Source organism: Lissotriton helveticus, chromosome 7 (assembly GCF_964261635.1).
Source record: "Lissotriton helveticus chromosome 7, aLisHel1.1, whole genome shotgun sequence".
In the NCBI taxonomy this organism is placed as follows: Eukaryota; Metazoa; Chordata; class Amphibia; order Caudata; family Salamandridae; genus Lissotriton; species Lissotriton helveticus.
In genome coordinates this window covers 1,606,472,212-1,606,493,756 of record NC_136068.1, presented here as the reverse complement: position 1 = coordinate 1,606,493,756, position 21,545 = coordinate 1,606,472,212, and the positions used below count along the sequence as shown (strand labels likewise).

At 46.2% G+C, this 21,545-nt stretch overlaps 1 protein-coding gene across 2 annotated transcripts in view; it reads left to right on the top strand.

The window, feature by feature from the left end:
* Nucleotides 1-21,545, top strand: part of AKT1S1 (AKT1 substrate 1) — a 770,156-nt gene that overhangs the window by 134,379 nt on the left and 614,232 nt on the right. For both annotated transcript variants that reach the window (XM_078655232.1, XM_078655231.1), the window contains exons 3-4: nt 18,045-18,125; nt 18,233-18,384. In XM_078655232.1, the coding sequence (XP_078511358.1) occupies nt 18,045-18,125; nt 18,233-18,384 (233 nt within the window). The remainder of the gene's footprint in view (nt 1-18,044; nt 18,126-18,232; nt 18,385-21,545) is intronic.

Sequence of the window (21,545 nt, the reverse complement as noted above, 5' to 3'; positions counted from 1 at the left end):
AGACACACACAGACACACACAGACACACACAGACACACACAGACACACACACACACAGACACACACAGACACACACAGACACACACAGACACACACAGACACACCTCTCTCTTCTAACTTAGGGCAGTCATTGAAGTATTTATGAAGTACCAAAGTCACAATACAAAACCATTTTAAAGAAATGGAACAAATTGTGATCAACAAAAAGACACCAATCCTATAACTGGAACCGGGGGCGTACAAACGAAGGAAATGGGGGAAACTTACTCAGGCAGCCTTGAAGCAAGGCTGTCCCCCGTTGAGAGAGAATTTAGATGAAGCTTGGAAGGAGAATGAGAACTGGTTGACCAGGGCGCTAGATAGGGTGGCGCCGTGGACGAACAGTGCCCCGGAGAGACGCACTAAGACGGCGCCGTGGTTCAATGATGATTTAAGAACAGCCAAGTCAACATGCAAATGTTTAGAGCTCGCTTGGCGTAAAAACTACGGTACCACGCTTAAGCTGGAATCTAAGAATAGCCTTTAAGAGTACCATGGTTTGATGAGGAAAACGAGAAGAGTTTTTTTTAAATAAGAAAATTGAGCTAGCAGAGAATTCCTCTAAGGAACTTTTCTCCATATATAAGGAGCTTACTTTACTGAACAGAACACTGGCTCCGGACACCTACTCCAAGGAGGTCTGCGAGCCTCTCGGGGACAACTTTGTGAAGAACGTCAAGACCATATATTTGTCCTTTCCGACGGGGGCCGGTGAGGTAAAAGCAGGACGAGCTGGGAGAATGAGGCTGATGGAGGATAAGTGCCTAAACCAGTTTGTGGTCCCTGTCCAATCGGAACTGATGAAAATAGTGCGGAGTATCCAGTCAGGCACCCCAACGGATGCTGCCCCACCTAAGATCTTTAGGAACCAGTTGGACATTTGGCAGAGCTATCCTTTCAGGCAATCTATGTGCCACTTGATTGGAAAATAGCTCAGGTAATTACGATTAAAAAAAAAAATAAGGCCAATCTGAACTTGTCCCATTTGGACGATTTTCGCCCTATTTCTCTTTTACCTTTGTGTGCTAAAGTGGTGGAGAAAATTGTCAATGCCCAGATAGTGAAATATATGGATGAATGTCAACTTCTCCACCCCTCACAATCAGGCTTTAGAGCTAACCATTCCACGGAATCGGCTCTGCTTTTTTCTACAGAGCTGCTTCGAAGGAAAGTAGATGAAGGTCGGACGGCTGCCTTGCTGTTATTGGACCTCAGAGCGGCATTTGATACCGTCTCGCATCCTCTACTGCTCGCCCGTCTAAGGGAGGCAGGGATTGTAGGGCCGGCTCATGACTGGCGGATAGAAGTTTTCAAGTCTACTGTCCCCCTCCCCCCCCTTTAAATCGGAATCTTGGTCCCTAAAGCAGGGGGTTCCGCAGGACTCTATTCTGAGCCCTACTTTATTCAATCTCTACATGGAACCCCTTGCGAAGATTGTGGAAACCTATGGGGTTGAGATTGTGTCCTACGCTGACGACACTCAACTGGTGGTGACCCTATCTCTACTCCCGGAAGAGGCGGCGGCTAACTTCTCCACCTGCCTAGCGGAATTGGCAGGCTGGATGAATAATAATTGTCTCCGCCTCAATGGGAGCAAAACAGAGCTTCTAGTGATGGGGAAAACACCATCAATTTGGTCTTCAGCTTGGTGGCCACCTGAACTAGGTCCCACCCCCAATCCCTCCGAGCACGTGAAAAACCTGGGTGTACGACTGGATGCTAATCTATCCTTTGAACATCATATTAGAGGGGTTGCAGGCAAATGCTACGGTATTCTGAAAAATCTTCGCAAGACTCTGGACCTACTCCCCATTACTGGGAGAAAAACGTTAATACACACCCTAGTTACCTCCCATTTGGACTATGGGAACTCGCTGTATATCAGATTCAGTAAGAAAGGATTGCATCAACTTCAATGTGTTCAGAATGAGGCTGTCAGGTTGGCACTGAATCTACCCCGGAAGTAGTCTGGGAGCCGTGCTTTAGCCACCTTGCATTGGCTCTCCATCCGGTAACGTATTGTTTAAAACTATGTGCATGGCACAGCGCATCGCACAGGGAAAGGGACCTTTATACTTACATAATATGCTGACCATGTACCGGCCTAAGTGGCTATTGAGATCCCTAGGAAGTATGCAAGTCCAGGTTTCACGTATTTACAAAGCACGGATGGGCGGCCGCTCATTCAGATACCTAGCCAGTAAACAATGGAACCCACTTCCTATTGAGCTCCGTATGGAACCGTCTGAGGTGAGGTTTGTACGAGAGTGGGGTCTGCAATCCTATGGTCACCCCAGTTTTATGCTTTTTGCTTCACTGGTTTACGACTTTCCCTGGCTGTGGGCCTGCTAATCAGACCCACAGCCTAGCTGTTCTCTCTCTAAATTGACAAACATGTACCTTAGGTGCATTAACCAATTGGTACTGGGCCACCTTATCAGTCCCTGTACAGTGTACCTTAGGTACCCTGGGCATGGGTGTACCCGGGGCCTACCAGGGGCTGAAGCATGTATTATGCCACCCCTGGCTGGCCATCTAAAACTGACACAACTGGCTGCAAGACAGCTGGGGCAAGGTGGTGTAATCACCCTTTGCTATAGATATAGTATACCTATATCTAACCCTAAAATGGACACATATATTCCTATCAGTCACTCCTATGGCAGGCCTTATCAATCCTGAAGGCAGAGTGCTTGGAATTATGTGAGATGGTGCTCTGGCATGAGCTGAGCCCGTCTGCAGCTTGCGGAACCAAGTCCTAATAGTTGTTCCATGATAACGCTATACCATATACTCTTAAGTGCATTATCAACCTCGCGGTTAAATGCTAACTCTGGTATAACATTATCAAAACATGTCGAGTAAGGTGTCATACGAATTGGAATACTACCCCTCGCCAATTCTGGCGACGGGGGTAGCATTCCACCCTTCTAGAGGGGCACGACATGTGTGTAACTGTGAACCCTGGTTAAAGTTAACTCGAGCCTTGGCATCACAAAATGGATGCTGCCACCAAAGACACAAGTCTGACCTCCTGCTGCTGGGAGTCCTTCCAGCGAGGGAGGCTTGGACAAAGGGTTTCCTGCCTTGGGAGGTGCTAGCACCACCCCAGACAGGATTTTGTGTATTGAGGTAGGGAGGCCTGAAAGGAATGAGACCTGCCTGGGGCACACAAGGTGCCCTGTGCATACACCGGTTCAAACCAGTTGCTGGGGCATCCCTGCCCCAGCTCTGGCGCGAAAACCGGACAAAGGATAGGGGGTGTAGCCACCCCCCCTTCCTGGTCCCACCCAGGGGAGGGACCTAGTTAGTAGTGCAGCCCCCTTTAGGAGAATAAAGGTAGGAGCTGGTCCCATTCCAAATTAGATTATCCTGTACAACTTTACAAGAAGAAACTCTGGACTTCGACGTTCTGCTCCACAGAAGACTGCAGAATCTCCCTTGTGGGCAAGGAGTGTCCACCCTGCAACTGCAGGCACCATCAAGCGTCCAGCGGCTTCGCTTTGTCGTCTTCCCTCGAGGATCCAGACTTCAGAGCCCGACGAGACCCGGATTCCCAGACCTCTCCGACCTCAACTCACATCTGCAGCAAAGCTGAGACCCGTAGGTGCGACGAGACACGTGGGGCCGGCCATCTTGAAAAAACCTGCACTTCGCTTCCAGCACGACTCCCGAGGTAAACTCGACCAAGTGCTTTGGGGATTGAGAAGCCCCAGTCCCGAGCAGCCCCTGCACCGAAGATCAGCCCTCCAGCTTCCACGAGATCAGCGTGGGGCCCTTCTGCTTGTTTGTTGCTCGACGCGTTGTCTGGTCACTTGCCGGCTGGCTAGTGGACTCCTAGACGACGAACCTTTAAATCTTCACTGCTGGTCTGGTTGCTCCAGACTGGCCCTTGCTCCCTTCCAAAAGAGGGGCATCCCCGACTCTCCTAGTCCGCGCCAGACGCCTTTTCCACTCACCGCGTGGGTTGCCTTTGCCAAGGCCTGTTGACTCCAAATCCGACACCGCCGACAGCGAGAGCCTGCGTGTGACCGCTCGTGCCTCCATCCTGGTCGTCGAAGACACCTCCTGGTCCATGTGGCTGCAGAGTCAAGCGTCCACTCTTCACCTGATCGCGACGACAGCATCTGTTTCCCTCCTGGTTCCACACCGGTCACTGGCTAGTGACTTTGAACACTGTCCCCTCTGCTTTCAGGTCCTCTTCTTCACTGATCCGCACTTGGATCGCACCAGACATCTTCCTCCTGGTCGCCTGCAGCATCTTTTCTTCCAGGCTCCATAGACTTCAACGCGAGAACCCGACACACTTTGACACCTATGCACCCGCAGCCCGTGGGTGAGGTAACGAGAGCATTTTGGTGCTCAAGGGTAGTTTAACTGTCCTAGTGTCTAGTTCCACAGTCGTTTTAGTCCTAACTAGTCAGGATTGTCCGTATTCACCTTTTACTTGAACTGTACTGTCCATAGACGTTGTTACGCATCTCGCGTGTGAGTTCACACTCTGCACACGCGTTCCGTGGGCCTCCTATTACTTACCTAGAGTTAGTGTAGCGTGGTCCCAACGATCCTACAGCCTCTGGACAGCTCCATTCCTTTTATCGACTTTCACTTTCCACTTACTTAGTATATGGTTTGTCGTGCCTCTAGGCACCATTGTAATTTCGTGCAACTTGTCGTATTTTTCGTAAGAGATTGTCATGTGCTTAGCCCTCTGACCTCATAAAGAGTTCAGAGGTGTTGTTGTTAATAGATATATTGTTTATTTTCATAACAACCTGTGTGGTGTCCTTTCATCTGGTATTCAAGGGGTTATATTGTGGTAAAACAGCTGGTTTCACATGCCAAAAGAGTTTAGCCTAAGACTGCTTAGTCCATGCTACCATTAGGATAGCTGGTCTATAAGGTTGACTTACAACCAATCACCATAAGGGTTGTTTGGACTGATACAAGGTGGTCACTAGAGCTAGTGAGCATCATATATCAGGCCAACTTCTCACATTGGTGTGCAGCGGTTGGGATTTGAGCTTGCTGTTGTTTTTACCACGTATAATCTTGAAATATCATTTGAAAGATCACATAAGGTACTATAGGTACATATAACAAGCTTAGAAATACTCTGAGTTCTACTGAACCAGCTGTTGTAGTAGAAAGGGCCTAGCACACCCTCACCACAACTCTTAGCAAGGGATCAGTAGGAAAACCCATAGTGTAGGTAGGTGCATCACTTGCACCTCACAAGAAAGCATGTCTACCCATGAGAGTCTTCAGAGACTCCCCTAGTGGTTAGTGACCCTCCACAGGTCCTTTCCAGATATGCAGCTCTCAGTTTCCAGGAGATGAGACAATTGTGTACCTCCAGGAAATTGAAATGGGGTTCTAACCCTACCACTCCTTTTCTGTTAGGTCTCTTAGAGACATATAATGCCAGAAGGGCTGCTACTGCAGGCCCCTCTAATTCAGATGGGAGCATGCCCCCCTTAGAAGGTACACCTGGTGATCCAGACTCCAACCTCCCTGAATCAGAGAATGAAGATAGGGAAGAAGGGGATGTATCTGGGGATGAGGCAGAAAATGGGCAAACTTTAGTCAGCAGACTTACAAGGGCCAACTTAGACCTACATAGGGAAGGAACTGGGGGACCCCCAGTGCTGACCCTTAGCAGGCCTAACTTTGGGGTTAGGAGAGATAGATCTCCTTCTAGGGACTCCAATAGATCTGTGCACTCTCATGCATCTGCTCAGAGGAGAATGACTTCCCCTCAGAGGAGAGAGCATGAAGCAAAGATGAGGGAGGCTAATCTGAGGATCCAAAGGGAAGAACTTGCCATTGCCAAGGAGAAGCTTGCCTTTGCTAGAGAGCAACAGTTGAGTGGGGTAGTCGCCACTGGTGGCAGCAATATCCCTAGGGATAGAGAAAGGGGTTTTGATACTAGAAACCTGAGTAAAATAGTGCCCTCCTATAAGACAGGAGATGATATCCACAAGTGGATAACTGCTCTGGAGAGGGCCTGCAAAGTACAGCAGGTACCCCAGAGTCAGTGGGCAGCTATATTGTGGCTCTCCTTTGAAGGTAAAGGTAGAGATAAGCTCCTCACTGTTAGAGATGAGGATGCTAATGATTACCAAGTTTTGAAAACTGCACTGATTGATGGGTTTGGCTTAACAACTGAACAGTACAGGTTAATGTTCAGAGACACCCAGAAAACTCGGGCTCAAGATTGGACTGACTTTGTTTATTGTGCCACTAAGGCTTTGGAAGGCTGGTTACTGGGAAGTAAAGTTACTGATTACACAGGATTGTATAATCTAATTATGAGAGAGCAAATCTTAAATAATTGTCAGAACCAGTTGTTGCATCAGTACTTGATTGACTCAGATCTGACCTCTCCCCAAGAATTGGGAAAGAAGGCAGACAGATGGGTCAGGACAAGGGTCAAGCAGCAGAACCAGAACCAGGGTGGTGGCCAGAAGAAAGCAGACCAGAAGGGTAATGAGAATAAGCAAAATGACCAGAACTCTTCAACAGGGCCCCAACAACCTAACGAGGGTGGGTCCCAAAATTCCCAAAAGAAGAATAATGATGGTCCTAAGAAACCATGGTGCCAATACTGTAAATGTAAGACTCACTGGTTTAGTGAGTGCACCAAGAAAGGCCAAACTCCTACCACTACTGTCCCTAAGACACCTCCACCCCCTAGTACAGTTAGTAGTGGTAGTGTACTTCCCAAGGCTATAGTTGGGTTAACCCTGGGAACTGAGGTGGGTTCTGACTTAGTCAGAATTCCTACTCCGGCAGTTCTTGTTTGTACTGGGGACATGGACATGACCCCTACTGTAAGTCCTAGTACTCTGGGCAAATACAGGCAAACGCCTTTAATCATTGGAAAAATGGCTCTGGCCTACAGGGACACATGTGTCAGTGTCACTATGGTGACACCAACATTTGTGGACCCTGACCAGATCATGCTAGGTTCAGACTACCTAGTTACCAATGCTAGCAATGTCACTACCAATCACAGTATGGCAGTTGTTAATTTCTCCTGGGGAGGGGTAACTGGCCTCAAAAGGGTTGTAGTTAGTTCAGACCTCCCAGTAGATTGTCTTTTGGGCAATGATTTGGAACCCTCACTGTGGTCAGATGTGGAGTACAGGACTCATGTAGAAATGCTAGGTCTTTCCTCACATGTCCTTGCTGTGACCAGGTCACAGGCCAAGAAATGCCCAGCTGTACAAGTGCTGGATCCTGGAAGAATGGACCAGACACTACCCAAGAGGAAGAGCAGTAGGGTAAGGCTGAGCCTTCCCCCCTGCCTCAGGTTGAGGATCAGCTCTCACAGGAGTCTGGCCCAAAGACCCCAGAAGGAACTGTCCTAGAAGAGCTTGAACCTGAACAGGTTGAGTTTCTTGGGACAGGGGGACCTTCCAGGGCAGACCTGAGGCAGGCCCAGTTAGACTGTTCCTCCCTTGAACCCCTCAGACAGCAGGCTGCTGCTGAGGCTGCAGGGAATGCTACAGGTGCCCATAAGGTATATTGGGATGATGGACTCCTATACTCTGAGGCAAGAGACCCCAAACCTGGTGCTACCAGGAGGCTGGTCATCCCCTTGACTCTTAGAGGTTTCCTTCTCACCTTAGCCCATGAGATTCCCCTTGCAGATCACTTGGACCAGAACAAGACTTGGGACATGCTTGCCCCACACTTTCACTGGCCTCACATGTCTGAAGACACCAAAGAGTTTTGTCGCTCATGTGTCACCTGTCAAGCCAGTGGCAAATCAGGTGGCACAACAAAGGCCCCCCTTATACCACTACCTGTGGTGGGGGTACCCTTTGAAAGAGTGAGGAGAGACATTGTTGGACCAATGGACCCCCCAACAGCATCTGAGCACAGATTTATACTGGTGGTAGTGGATCATGCCACCAGGTATCCAGAAGCTATTCCCCTTAGGACCACTACAGCTCCTGTTGTGGCCAGGGCCCTACTTGGAGTTTTCTCCAGAGTGGGGTTTCCTAAGGAGGTTGTCTCTGACAGAGGTGCAAACTTCATGTCCGGATACTTGACTGCAACGTGGAAGGAGTGTGGTGTAAATTACAAATTTACTACACCCTATCACCCACAGTGCAATGGGCTTGTTGAAAGATTCAACAAAACCCTCAAAGGGATGATAAAAGGGTTACCTGAAAAGCTTAGGCGAAGATGGGACATCCTTTTGCCCTGCCTCCTGTTTGCTTACAGAGAGGTCCCACAGAAGGGGGTTGGTTACAGCCCTTTTGAGCTTCTGTTTGGGCATCCTGTAAGAGGAACCCTATGTCTTGTGAAGGAAGGATGGGAGTTACCTCTCAAAAAGCCTAAGCTTGACATAGTGGACTATGTACTTGGTCTCCGCTCTAGGATGGCAGAGTACATGGAGAAGGCATCCAAAAACCTTGAGGCCAGCCAAGAACTTCAAAAAGCTTGGCATGACCAAAAGGCTGTCCTAACTGTTTACCATGCAGGACAGAAGGTGTGGGTGTTGGAGCCAGTGGCCCCAGCAGTTCTCCAAGACAAGTGGTCTGGACCCCATACCATCATTGAGCAAAAGGGAGAAGTCACCTACCTGGTGGACATGGGAACTCCCAGGAGCCCCCACAGGGTGCTTCATGTAAACAGGCTCAAGGCATTTGTCAACAGGGAGGACATGGGCTTGCTCATGGCCACAGATGAGGGGCAGGAGGAAGAGAGTTACCCTCTCCCAGACCTGCTCACTCAGAACCCTGATGATGGGTTAGTAGATGGTGTAGTCTTTTCTGACAGCCTCTCTGAACATCAACAAGCGGATTGTAAACAGGTTCTTCAATCCTTTAGACAAATGTTCTCACTGACCCCCCAGTCAGACAAACTGGTGCACCCATGAGGTGGACACTGGTGACAGTCTGCCTGTCAAGAGTAAAATCTACAGGCAACCTGACCACGTCAGGGACGCATTAAGAAAGAAGTTCAAAAGATGTTGGAATTGGGAGTCCTTGAACCCTCAGAGAGCCCTTGGGCTAGTCCGGTAGTTCTAGTGCCAACACCTCACACCCAGGATGGTAAGAGAGAGATGAGGTTTTGTGTAGACTACAGGGGTCTCAATGCTGTCACTAAGACAGATGCCCATCCAATCCCTAGGGCAGATGAACTGATAGGTCAAATGTACTTAAGAAAGTTGCAGAAGCCAACTTGTCTAACAGCTGGTTATTGGCAGATCAGGTTAGCTGAGGATGCCAAGGCCAAAACAGCACTTTCTACCCCAGGAGGTAATTACCAATTTTTGGTGATGCCCTTTGGTTTGAAAAATGCTCCTGCCACTTTTCAAAGGTTGGTGAACCAAGTTCTCACTGGGTTGGATGACTTTTGTGCAGCATATCTAGATGATATTGCTGTCTGTAGCTCCACCTGGGAGGATCACCTGATCCACCTGAGGAAAGTTTTGGAGGCCTTGCAAAAGGCAGGCCTCACTATCAAGACCACCAAGTGCCAGATAGGGCAGAGTCAGGTTGTGCACCTGGGCCACCTTGTGGGTGGAGGCCAGGTTCAACCATTGGAGAGCAAGATACAGGCCATAAAGGACTGGGCTCCTCCAACCACCCAGACACAGGTCCGAGCTTTCTTGGGCTTGTCTGGTTACTATAGGAAGTTTGTCAAGAATTATGGGTCCATTGTGACACCACTTAATGACATGACAAGCAAGAAAATGCCAAAGAAAGTTCAGTGGACAGTTAGCTGTCGGAAGGCATTTGATGACCTAAACAGGCCATGTGTACTGCACCTATTCTCGAGTCCTGACTACTCCAAAACCTTAATTGTCCAAACCGATGCATCTGAGTTGGGTGTGGGAGATGTTCTATCCCAACTGAATATTGATGGTCATGACCAGCCCATTGCTTTTATAAGCAGAAGGCTGACCCCTAGAGAGAAACGTTGGTCAGCTATAGAGAGGGAGGCCTTTGCTGTGGTTTGGGCCCTGAAGAAGTTGAGGCCATACTTGTTTGGAACTCACTTCAAGATTCAGACCGACCATAAGCCCCTCTTATGGCTAAATCAGATGAAGGGTGAAAACCCCAAACTTCTTAGGTGGTCCATTTCCCTACAGGGGATGGACTTTACAGTGGAGCACAGACCAGGGACTGACCATGGCAATGCAGGTGGTCTCTCCAGGTATTTCCACTTAGAACAGGAAGACTCACCTGGTCAAGGTTAGTTTAATGTCCCTAAGCTTGGGGGGGGGGGTTTATTTAGGAGAGTGGGTCTGCAATCCTATGGTCACCCCAGATTTTTGCTTTTTGCTTCACTGGTTTACGACTTTCCCTGGCTGTGGGCCTGCTAATCAGACCCACAGCCTAGCTGTTCTCTCTCTAAATTGACAAACATGTACTTTAGGTGCATTTACCAATTGTACTGGGCCACCTTATCAGTCCCTATACAGTGTACCTTAGGTACCCAGGGCATAGGTGTACCCAGGGCCTACCAGGGGCTGAAGCATGTATTATGCCACCCCTGGCTGGCCATCTAAAACTGACACAACTGGCTGCAAGACAGCTGGGGCAAGGTGGTGTAATCGCCCTTTGCTATAGATATAGTATACCTATATCTAACCCTAAAATGGACACATATATTCCTATCAGTCACTCCTATGGCAGGCCTTATCAATCCTGAAGGCAGAGTGCTTGGAATTATGTGAGATGGTGCTCTGGAATGAGCTGAGCCCGTCTGCAGCTTGCGGAACTAAGTCCTAATAGTTGTTCCATGATAACGCTATACCATATACTCTTAAGTGCATTAGCAACCTCGCGGTTAAATGCTAACTCTGGTATAACATTATCAAAACATGTCGAGTAAGGTGTCAAACGAATTGGAATACTACCCCCTCGCCAATTCTGGCGACGGGTGTAGCATTCCACCCTTCTAGAGGGGCACGACGTGTGTAACTGTGAACCCCGGTTAAAGTTAACTCGAGCCTTGGCATCACAAAATGGATGCTGCCACCACAGACAAGTCTGACCTCTTGCTGCTGGAAGTCCTTCCAGCGAGGGAGGCTTGGGCAAAGGGTTTCCTGCCTTGGGAGGTGCTAGCACCACCCCAGACAGGATTTTGTGTATTGAGGTAGGGAGGCCTGAAAGGAATGAGACATGCCTGGGGCACACAAGGTGCCCTGTGCATACACCGGTTCAAACCAGTTGCTGGGGCATCCCTGCCCCAGCTCTGGTGCGAAAACCGGACAAAGGATAGGGGGTGTAGCCACCCCCTTCCTGGTCCCACCCATGGGAGGGACCTAGTCAGTAGTGCAGCCCCCTTTAGGAGAATAAAGGTAGGAGCTGGTCCCATTCCAAATTAGATTATCCTGAACAACTTTACAAGAAGAAACTCTGGACTTCGACGTTCTGCTCCACAGAAGACTGAAGAATCTCCCTTGTGGGCAAGGAGTGTCCACCCTGCAACTGCAGGCACCATCAAGCGTCCAGCGGCTTCGCTTTGTCGTCTTCCCTCGAGGATCCAGACTTCAGAGCCCGACGTGACCCGGATTCCCAGACCTCTCTGACCTCAACTCACATCTGCAGCAAAGCTGAGACCCGTGGGTGCGACGAGACAAGTGGGACCGGCCATCTTGAAAAAACCTGCACTTCGCTTCCAGCACAACTCCCGAGGTAAACTCGACCAAGTGCTTTGGGGATTGAGAAGCCCCAGTCCCGAGCAGCCCCTGCACCGAAGATCAGCCCTCCAGCTTCCACGAGATCTGCGTGGGGCCCTTCTGCTTGTTTGCTGCACAACGCGTTGTCTGGTCACTTGCCGGCTGGCTAGTGGCCTCCTAGACGACGAACCTTTAAATCTTCACGGCTGGTCTGGTTGCTCCATACTGGCCCTTGCTCCCTTCCAAAAGAGGGGCACCCCGGACGCTCCTAGTCCGCGCCTGACTCCTTTTCCACTCACCGTGTGGGTTGCCTTTGCCAAGGCCTGTTGACTCCAAATCCGGATCCGACACCGCCGACAGCGAGAGCCTGTGTGGGACAGCTCGTGCCTCCATCCTGGTCGTCGGAGACACCTCCTGGTCCACGTGGCTGCAGAGTCAAGCGTCCACTCTTCACCTGATCGCGACGACCGCATCTGGTTCCCTCCTGGTTCCACACCGGTCACTGGCTAGTGACTTTGAACACTGTCCCCTCTGCTTTCAGGTCCTCTTCTTCACTGATCCGCCCTTGGATCGCACCGGACATCTTCCTCCTGGTCGCCTGCAGCATCTTTTCTTCCAGGCTCCATAGACTTCAACGCGAGAACCCGACACACTTTGACACCTATGCGCCCGTGGGTGAGGTAACGAGAGCATTTTGGTGCTCAAGGGTAGTTTAACTGTCCTAGTGTCCAGTTCCACAGTCGTTTTAGTCCTAACTAGTCAGGTACTCACCTTTTACTTGAACTGTACTGTCCATAGACGTTGTTACGCATCTCGCGTGTGAGTTCACACTCTGCACACGCGTTCCGTGGGCCTCCTATTACTTACCTAGAGTTAGTGTAGCGTGGTCCCAACGATCCTACAGCCTCTGGACAGCTCCATTCCTTTTATCGACTTCCACATTCCACTTACTTAGTATATGGTTTGTCGTGCCTCTGGGGCACCATTGTAATTTCGTGCAACTTGTCGTATTTTTCGTAAGAGATTGTCATGTGCTTAGCCCTCTGACCTCATAAAGAGTTCAGAGGTGTTGTTATTAATAAATATATTGTTTATTTTCATAACCTGTGTGGTGTCCTTTCATCTGGTATTCAAGGGGTTACATTGTGGTAAAACAGCTGGCTTCACATGCCAAAAGAGTTTAGCCTAAGACTGCTTTGTCCATGCTACCATTAGGATAGCTGGTCTATAAGGTTGACTTACAACCAATCACCATAAGGGTTGTTTGGACTGATACAAGGTGATCACTAGAACTAGTGAGCATCATATATCAGGCCAACTTCTCACAAGGTTCCGTCAGAAATTAAAGACTCCCCTATTCCCCAAGTAGTTGGGCCCGTTGTCCGGCTGACCCCCTCCTCCGCCTCCAGCCCGACAGCTGTTGAAGCTCTTTTATGGTATCTGCAGCGCGGGGACACACTGAGGTAAGTGTAACCAGGCGCTTTACAAACTTTATTATTGTTTGTGTATGTGCGTATATATAATATCTATATTTTTTTAAAACATTTTAAGTAAAAATAGAGCCGAAAAGAAAACTGGCCCATATGATCCATGATCTCTGTAGACAGGAGCTAGGTGTCATTTGAGGCCGCCCACAATGAAGTGCAGGTCAGACAAACCTACCAGGCTTGCCCTGATCATAGATTTTACCTTCTGACTTGGTCCTTTACTTTGTGCTCAACTACAGTACACGTTTTAACCCTCCGAGCCCCCCCCCCCTCCCCCCAAGACCTCAGAGGAAGCATTTACAAACTTCCAAGGTCTCAGGCAGAGGCCAACAGTAGTGTCCAGTCCAGGTCAAGTTGCCACTATTCAGCTGGGCACTTATGTAGCGTCCCTGTAGCTGCACAGGAGTGTAGCCCTTTCACCCCTTGAGTCTACTTCTTTGGCCTGGGTACAAAATGCAGTAGGTTCAGTCTTTCAGGGCTCTTCAGTCAGCAGTTCTAGTCTTCTGATATTCAGCAGTACCAGAAAATGTTATGAAGTGGGTTCCTGAGATGCCACATTTATGCCTGGCAACAGCTTACTGGTGGCTGCGCCCTAACCAATGGGGTAAAAGTTCCCAGGAGTAACCCTATCCATGTCTGCATTGGTTCCGGTTTGCCTTACTGCAAACTGGCCCAAAATGCCATTCGTCCGAGCATTTTCAAGATGGAGAAAGTCTTCGACCACACTGGACTTGGGCTCTGAGGGCTGGGTGTGTATGTAGGGTAGCATATTGTGCTATCCTAGTCTCCTCCCATATCTAAAACTAAAATCCAGTTTGTTTGTTATGGGCCCATACCTTCTTAAGAGAAAGAAGTCTGATATGACAAAAGCAAGATCCTTTAGCAACCAGTCAGGGGATCCACAAGTATTGTATTGGTATCCTGTTCTCTCAGTTTAAGGTGTGCCCCTAGTGTTACATGTGGCTTGAAAGACCTGCTAGGAAGGATTTGAGTGTGGTGTCACAGAATGTCCACAGCTCCCATTTTGACTATTCAGTGGCCTTTAGAGGAGTCGTCTTTGCCCATTCAGGTCAATCTATTGCTTGCTCCTGCGAGGCATTTCACCTCTTTCATGCCTATTCAAGGTATAGCACAGGGTCTGAGCTGGCAGAGGCTTACAATAACTAGCCTTTTGATAAAGGGTAACTTTCTAAAGATTACTTTCCTTAATATTTATTAAAAAGTTCATCTTCACTATTGAATTGGGCTCTAAATAACTACTAAAATAGTGGTTAATTTTTCTAGCTGGTCACATTCCAGAGATAAATTATTAGTGATTATAAACGGTACACTTTTTAATTTTTTTTTGTTGCATAGGACAGCTAGGCCTGCCACAGTGAATATGGCTTTTTGGGCCTTGTAACTCTTAGGACCGGATCAAATTAATTTTCTACATCTCCCACTTTTACATGCCATGCACCCTACCTGGTGGGCTACAAGACTTGCATAGGGATAACTAATGTTTAAAAGTGAGGTGTTTAACAGTCAGATCGTGTTATTGTAAATGTGCCGCAGTCCACAGGTGAAAGTTAACTTTTCATTCCATGGGTGTATTCCTGCACTATATACTATGACTTCATAGAAAAGATAAATAAGCAAGTCAGTGATGAGCTTATTTCACAATGATTTTAGGGACTGTGCATATACACTGGGCACTGGACGGCAATAAAATGGTGAAATATCTCTGCTAATCACACAGAAAAGGAAGATTTCATACAGTAAGGATGAAAGATGGCTGTTTCATTGACCAATCAATGATTAAGGACGCTTATGCACGTTTTTATATCGTTTATCTTTAAGCTTTCCGTTTTTTTCGGAGCCTTTTTATGGATAGGCTTGTTTTTTATTATACTGTATAAACTGTTATAAATATGAACCTTCCATTATCACAAGACACGAGCCTAAAAGAAAATGTACTGATATCCATATTTGCCGTTCTTTGAAACATATGTTTTCCACGGAAAGAAAATGCAAGAGTAAGAACAAGTGTGGAGTGATTTTAGTTTATAAGCTTGATCTGATTAGGTGTCTATAAGCTTGATCTGATTAGGTGTCATACTTGACAAAAGGTCATTTAGCATTTATTGGACTACATGATCTGCCACTTTTCAGAGGATGTTTAAGGCAAGGCAGCCATGTATGCAAAAAAGTACAAGTTAATGGCAAGGCAAGTATTTCCCAAGTAAATTCATGGCACCCCAACATTATACACCACATCTTTAAGCATTGCATTTCCATTCTTTGTGCCAATAAGGATTTAAATAATTCCATGGTTGAACGAAAACAAATACACAAGCTTACAGAACCAGGCCAGATACCCGACTCAGACCTGTAGAATTTCTAGATGTTTGAAGGTACACTTTCACTGGCATAAGTAATTTACCTGCTTCACTGGTTGGGTACAGAGATGTTCAGTTAATAATAGGAGCCAGTACCAATGGGCAATGTTGGAGAGAGATGCTAATAACGTGCAAATTAAGATCAAAATTGTCTCCATCATAATGCTAACCAAACTAGAATCATTAGGCATGCAGTATAACTAAAGCCTTGTGGCATCCAGGAAAGAATATACATTTCGAATGTGATGCTATATTGTTTTATTGAGGCTATGAGTGTAAAATTATTTTTCAATCTGTGTGAATTTTGTGTGAAACGCGTAGTACTGGTATTTGTGTATTGAGCTGGTATAGAAAGATTTTGTGAAAAACTCTGCCACTGACATCCTCCTCTGTCAATTTAACTCCAGCAGTGCACCAATGCCTCTTTCAGGTTACTGTAGAGCCATTTTTAATTCTCAGTATGTTAAACAGATGAAAGATGGTGGCAGCAAGAATATCAGTACAACTCCCTTTGTTGCTTAGGAAAGTCTATTTACCTTTCCTGCCAAGGCTTGTTTCTCCTCTATTTTGTTTGAGTGGGAAAGTCAACCTTTCAGATGCCAGACACTATATACACTTGTTGACAATCCATTAGATGTGCAATAAGATTTCTTTTCATCTTTAAGAGTTAATTACTACTTGATTGTCCAGTGGAATTGGAAATAGGTTGTTTATTTTGATCTGCCACTCAGACTATTCAATACAATCCTGTGCACCTGCTTGTCTAATCCTGCCCACTCGAATTCTCCTTTAATCTATGTTGTGGACTCAACTGTTAGTCTGGAATCGCCATAGTTCTTGCTCATTACTGAGTCAAGAAGGCCAGCATGTCTACCTCCTATCACATCTTAGCCGCCCCCAAATATGCACTTTTTTACACTAACATTGTTTCTTGACCATCCAGCTCTAATTTTAATACTGCATCTGCAAACAAACATTTGCCCGTGCAGCTTTTTTCTTTTTTCTTTTTTTTCTTTTTTGACTGAGGTATTGAATTTACACAGAATTCCACAAATGGTCTGTTGACAGAATCTTTTCCCCAGACAGAAACTTCATGACTATCTTTGCATATACAGTGGAATTACTTAGCTAGAATCTGACCTAGACTGCTTTTCGGCATTCTAGGATCAATCCTGTCCCCCCAACATTGTTTTGGATTTTTAATACCCTCCGAGTGCTCTTAGGCTAAGGCTCTGATCTTTCTTTGTTTTTGATGCATATGTCGTGATGTTGTTCCTAAGACAACACGGTCTGTTTTGAGAATAATTAAAGCACATACTTGCTCCTAAGCAACCTTTAGATTAGTTGCTTAACGAATTGAACACATTTCCAATTATTGCAGATTGCGACGCCCTGGAGGGAGAGCTTGGTTCCTCTGTGCCTGTCTGTCCTTTTCTCTCACTTAACAGCAAAGGAAATCACCTCCATCCCTCAGTCTGAGGCTACTCAAGGGAGGCATTAAACATCCATGTTGTAAGAATTTGGCTCTAAAATTATAGGCATTGGTTTAGTTTGAAAAAAACACACAAAACCCCCCTTTTTTTTTTTTTTTTAAATCCGTGTCTTTCAAGTAGGTCCCACTCACTTTGACTTCTTATGAAAGGAATGTCATAGGGTGAGCAGGGTTTCTCAACTGTACTTTCAGTTTGACCATGCTCTATGTATCACCAGACAGAGCATTCTTCCCTGCACCGAGACAGCTCACAGACTTTACCACAAATTGCTCTGAAACATGTAATGGGGAACAGAGGATTGCCGTTTCTAATAGAGAGGAGGAGGAGGAGGCACGGAAAGAAATGGAACATAATAACTAAATGATGGCGTAGTCTGACCAATCCTGCACAGTCTACTGGAAAATAAATAAAATTAAATGAATTTTAAATGTCTTGAATAACATTTATAATTCTATTAATTGCATAAATTAAAACAATAGATCAAAACAAACTTTTCTTATTACCAATGGCCTAGGTCTTTTGTGCTACGAATGTGGCCTGAATTGGCTTACAAAGCAAAACTGGGGGGAGTCCACCTCAATTGCTCTCCTTACCATGCCTTAACTGGAATAATATAGCGAAGGGAGTTGTTCTGGTTCATCTGTGTACGTTGAATAGGCATTTCTTTTCCAGTCTTTAGCTTTCTTCTTTTTTTTTTATTTCTTCATTTATTTTTAACTGATATGTTTCTGTGATGCCCGGTGCTTCAGCCCTTTAATGCATTTATAACAATTCTGCTAGAGTAAATTCAATAGGTCTGATGCTTGTAAATAATGCTTTGCCTCTTGGCACAACAGTGATGAAAGGACTTCTAAACTTTCAATGTATAAATGCCTTTTGCCCCCCCCTTTTTTTATTTTTATTCGTTATTCAAACTAGCCGCAACTACTAGTTAAACACATCATAAGAGTGTAAAGTTTGATGTAGACACTTACTGACCCAGACCTGTCTTTTGTTTTAGGAATGTTTGTGATGGATGAAGATTCCACTAGTCAGGAGTGTGAGCCCTTCTTTGAGTCTGACCAAGAGGAGAGCACAGATGGTAAGTGGAGAATTTGCTTATTCTGGCATGATCTTTGATTGGTTCACTATAGACTTAGAAGCAAATTATGTTCTGCTATTGAGTGTTTCTCTTTTCTTGTTTATAAGACGGCAGTCTAAGTGAGGAAGTCCCTGGTCACCCGCCCCCTCAGTCTGCATTCCAACAGTATGCCAAGTCGCTGCCAGTCTCTGTGCCTATCTGGGGATTTAGAGCAGCACAGAGCCACAACCATAAGTCATCGGATGACGAGAGTGGGAAGGTAAAGATTGGTTCTCTTTTTGGTAGTGTGGGAAGGGGCCAGTATTGACTTTTTGTTTGTTTGTTTTTAACTTCCATAATGGAACATTTACATTCTGTGGAGGGCAAGCGGGCAAGAATTATGCATTTGTTTCTCTACTTTATTTTTCTCCAGCAGCCTTCAACATTTAACAGAAAACTACCTTCCTCCTGAGCCACTGGGAAAGGAACTAGAAACCTTAAACCAATTGTATTATATAGTCTGTCTTCCTACCCTACACTCCGTATTTCTTCTTGTGACCGTGACCATAATCTCTGCAGCCTTCACTCCTGTTTGGAGTTCAGTCCTTAGGATAATAAGTGTCGCCATCCTACCCTTGTAATCGCTGTTGCATGCAATACCAGAACTCATTCATTTGGAAACCTCTTAATTCTAATACCACCACCACCACTACACTTCTTTAAAGTCATGAAAAACTGATACCTATAACTTGTGAGGTCTTCCATCTGTGCGTAACTTGTACCTGTTCCTTTATTATGGACGCAATACAATCCTTATTATCGTCTGGTCTCCATGTACTTAATAGAATTGAAACTTGCTGTTACGAAAACTAGGACATTTTATGTTCGGTACCTGGACAGGAGGCGAAGATTATTCTTATTGAAAGCTTATCCACCACCAAGGATGCCATATCGAAGACTGGCTTGAAATAAAACCTCTTAAACTTGGAGTCTGAAGACCATTCTGCAGCACTGATTAGATCTTCCAGTGTTGCACATAATAAGAGAACTTTGGCGGCCATAGTCACTCTAACAGAGTCGGTATCAAACATTGCTCTAGCTATGCCTGCCTCCTGCATCGTCCATTGTTCCCACTTTGCTATGGTTGAGGAGGTACCCACCTTGAAGGGCTTTCTAAATAGAAACTAGGATTTACAGTTCTACTGGAGGCTGCAACTCTTTCTTCATGTTCTCCTAAGCCTTAAGCCATCTTGCCACATTAAATTTGGTCATTTTGTCAAAAGCTGGATATTAAATCACTCTAGAGTGGAATTTTGTCCTCCTGGAGGTATGAAAGGTCACATCGGAGGTAAAAAGCCTACCTGAGATGTCTAGACCTCCAACACCGGATACCCTTAGGCATGAAACAGCATATTAACATGCCCATCTTACCTGTTAATTACTTCCTGGAGAGATGCTAGGTATTTTTTTGTGACAAACCGATTGCGTACCTTGTTGACATGTCACAGGGAAGAATACCGCTGTTCCAGAGACTGGAGACAATCGAATGCCCCATATCAATTTATTTATCAAAGGGTCCCCCTCCTTCACCCCCTTCCCAAACTGGAGAACCATAGATTGGGAGGTGACCCACAGAAATTGCTGACATGAAGGTAATAATAGACCTATAGGCCATGCAATCCGTGGTTAAAGAGGGTAAGCAGTTCAGAACTTGGACAACATCGGACTTCATGGGATCTGTACCCCTTTGCAGACACCAAAGTAACTATCTCATCCTGGCTGGTCTATAGCGTTTGCCTGTGCCATCTGCCAATGCTCTGATAGTAATCGCTCAGCCTCTCACGAAAGTCCTGGAATTCTAAATCTTTCCCTGTATTTCTCTATGCCATAAGCTGTCATTTTTCCTGCAGCACTAGATGGTGAGGGTTCCAGAGGGCATCTGCGAAGATTCTGCGACCAGGGTCGACAGATTTGACAAAAAAAAATGTTTTAACTTCATTTTATTGAGTTTTTTTGTAAATCATCGTAGTACATATGGTATAAATTCTCTCCACTTGACAGAGGCATTGCCAAGCGATAGTCATGACTACAATAGTTCAGTTCAAAATGTATATGATGGCGTAAATATACTTCTACAGAAGCACTAGTCGAAACAGTGACAAATGCTCCGCAGAGCAGCAACACAAAAATATTCGAATCTCTAATACATAGAACATTTCTAATAATGACCAACTCTTATTTACCTAATGAACTATACTATACTCTGCTAATACAGAACGTATAGCCACCCGTCTCCGCCTTGTTCTCTGGTCCACTAGGTTTTTGCATGACATAACAAAAGATTGTATGTATTCAATAAAAGAAAAACAAATGCAGAACATCTATCATTATAGATTACTATGCATTTAAGGGCGTAAAGTAGTACGGCACTACTGAGTATCGGGCAGCACAATTGCTGGGGGTACGGGAGCTGGGGGTGAGATGGGCCTGACCTGTGATGTTGGAGGAGTTAGTATACCTATGGATTTAAACGTTTCGAGCATTTGATCCCATTCCATAGAAATAGGAATCTTACGCAGCCCTCGAAGCTCTTCCTGTCCAATAGTTGCGCATTCTACAGTGGTCCAGCGGATCGTTTCAGTCTGCCAAGAGTGGTGTCTGGGGAGAAGCAGATTTCCAGCGCTTTGTGATGGCACGTTTTGCTATGAGTACGACCAGATCGGCAAATCTGTGCTGGATCTTCTGTCGTTAGGGGCGGGTATGTAAGGTGACCAAACTGCCGCGCCGGTGATTTCTTGCACTCTGTAGCTGATTGTGTGCCAGTATGCATGCAAACGCTGGCACCCCATAACCTATGAAGTAGGTTCGCGTACACCTCTTGACACCTAGGACATGCAAGCTGGGCATTAGGAAATATACGATGTGGTGTGAGGTATGCACTATGTCATATCATGTACTGTAGTTGTTTGAATTTAGCGTTGCAGGACACTTTCTTAGGAAATTCTAAAACGGAGACCGATTCTTTATCGGTCATCTCCCTTTCCAGTTCTAGCGACCATTTAATATGGAGTGGGGGACAATAGTATTCCGGAGTGTGACCGAATACCTCTGTAGAGCCAGCAAGTGAGGTGGCGTCCCTCCCCCATTAGATATACTGCATTCACTTGTTCATGCTTGGGGGTTCAATTCCGTTGGTGGAACCAACGGAGTTTGATGTAATGAGAGATGGCTGCGTGTAGGAGGAAAAAGGGTCGGTGGGACCCCAGGGGAATGCGTAAAATTCTCATGATCGGCCAATATGCCGTCGCTGAACAGTGTTCCAATTGTTGACACCCCTTCCTGCATTCAGGAGGATATGGCTCTTTTCAAGATTAATCCAGTAGTAGTTGGAATCCCAGGCTAGGGAATATTGGGAGAATATGGGGGCCCTTTTGGTGTATC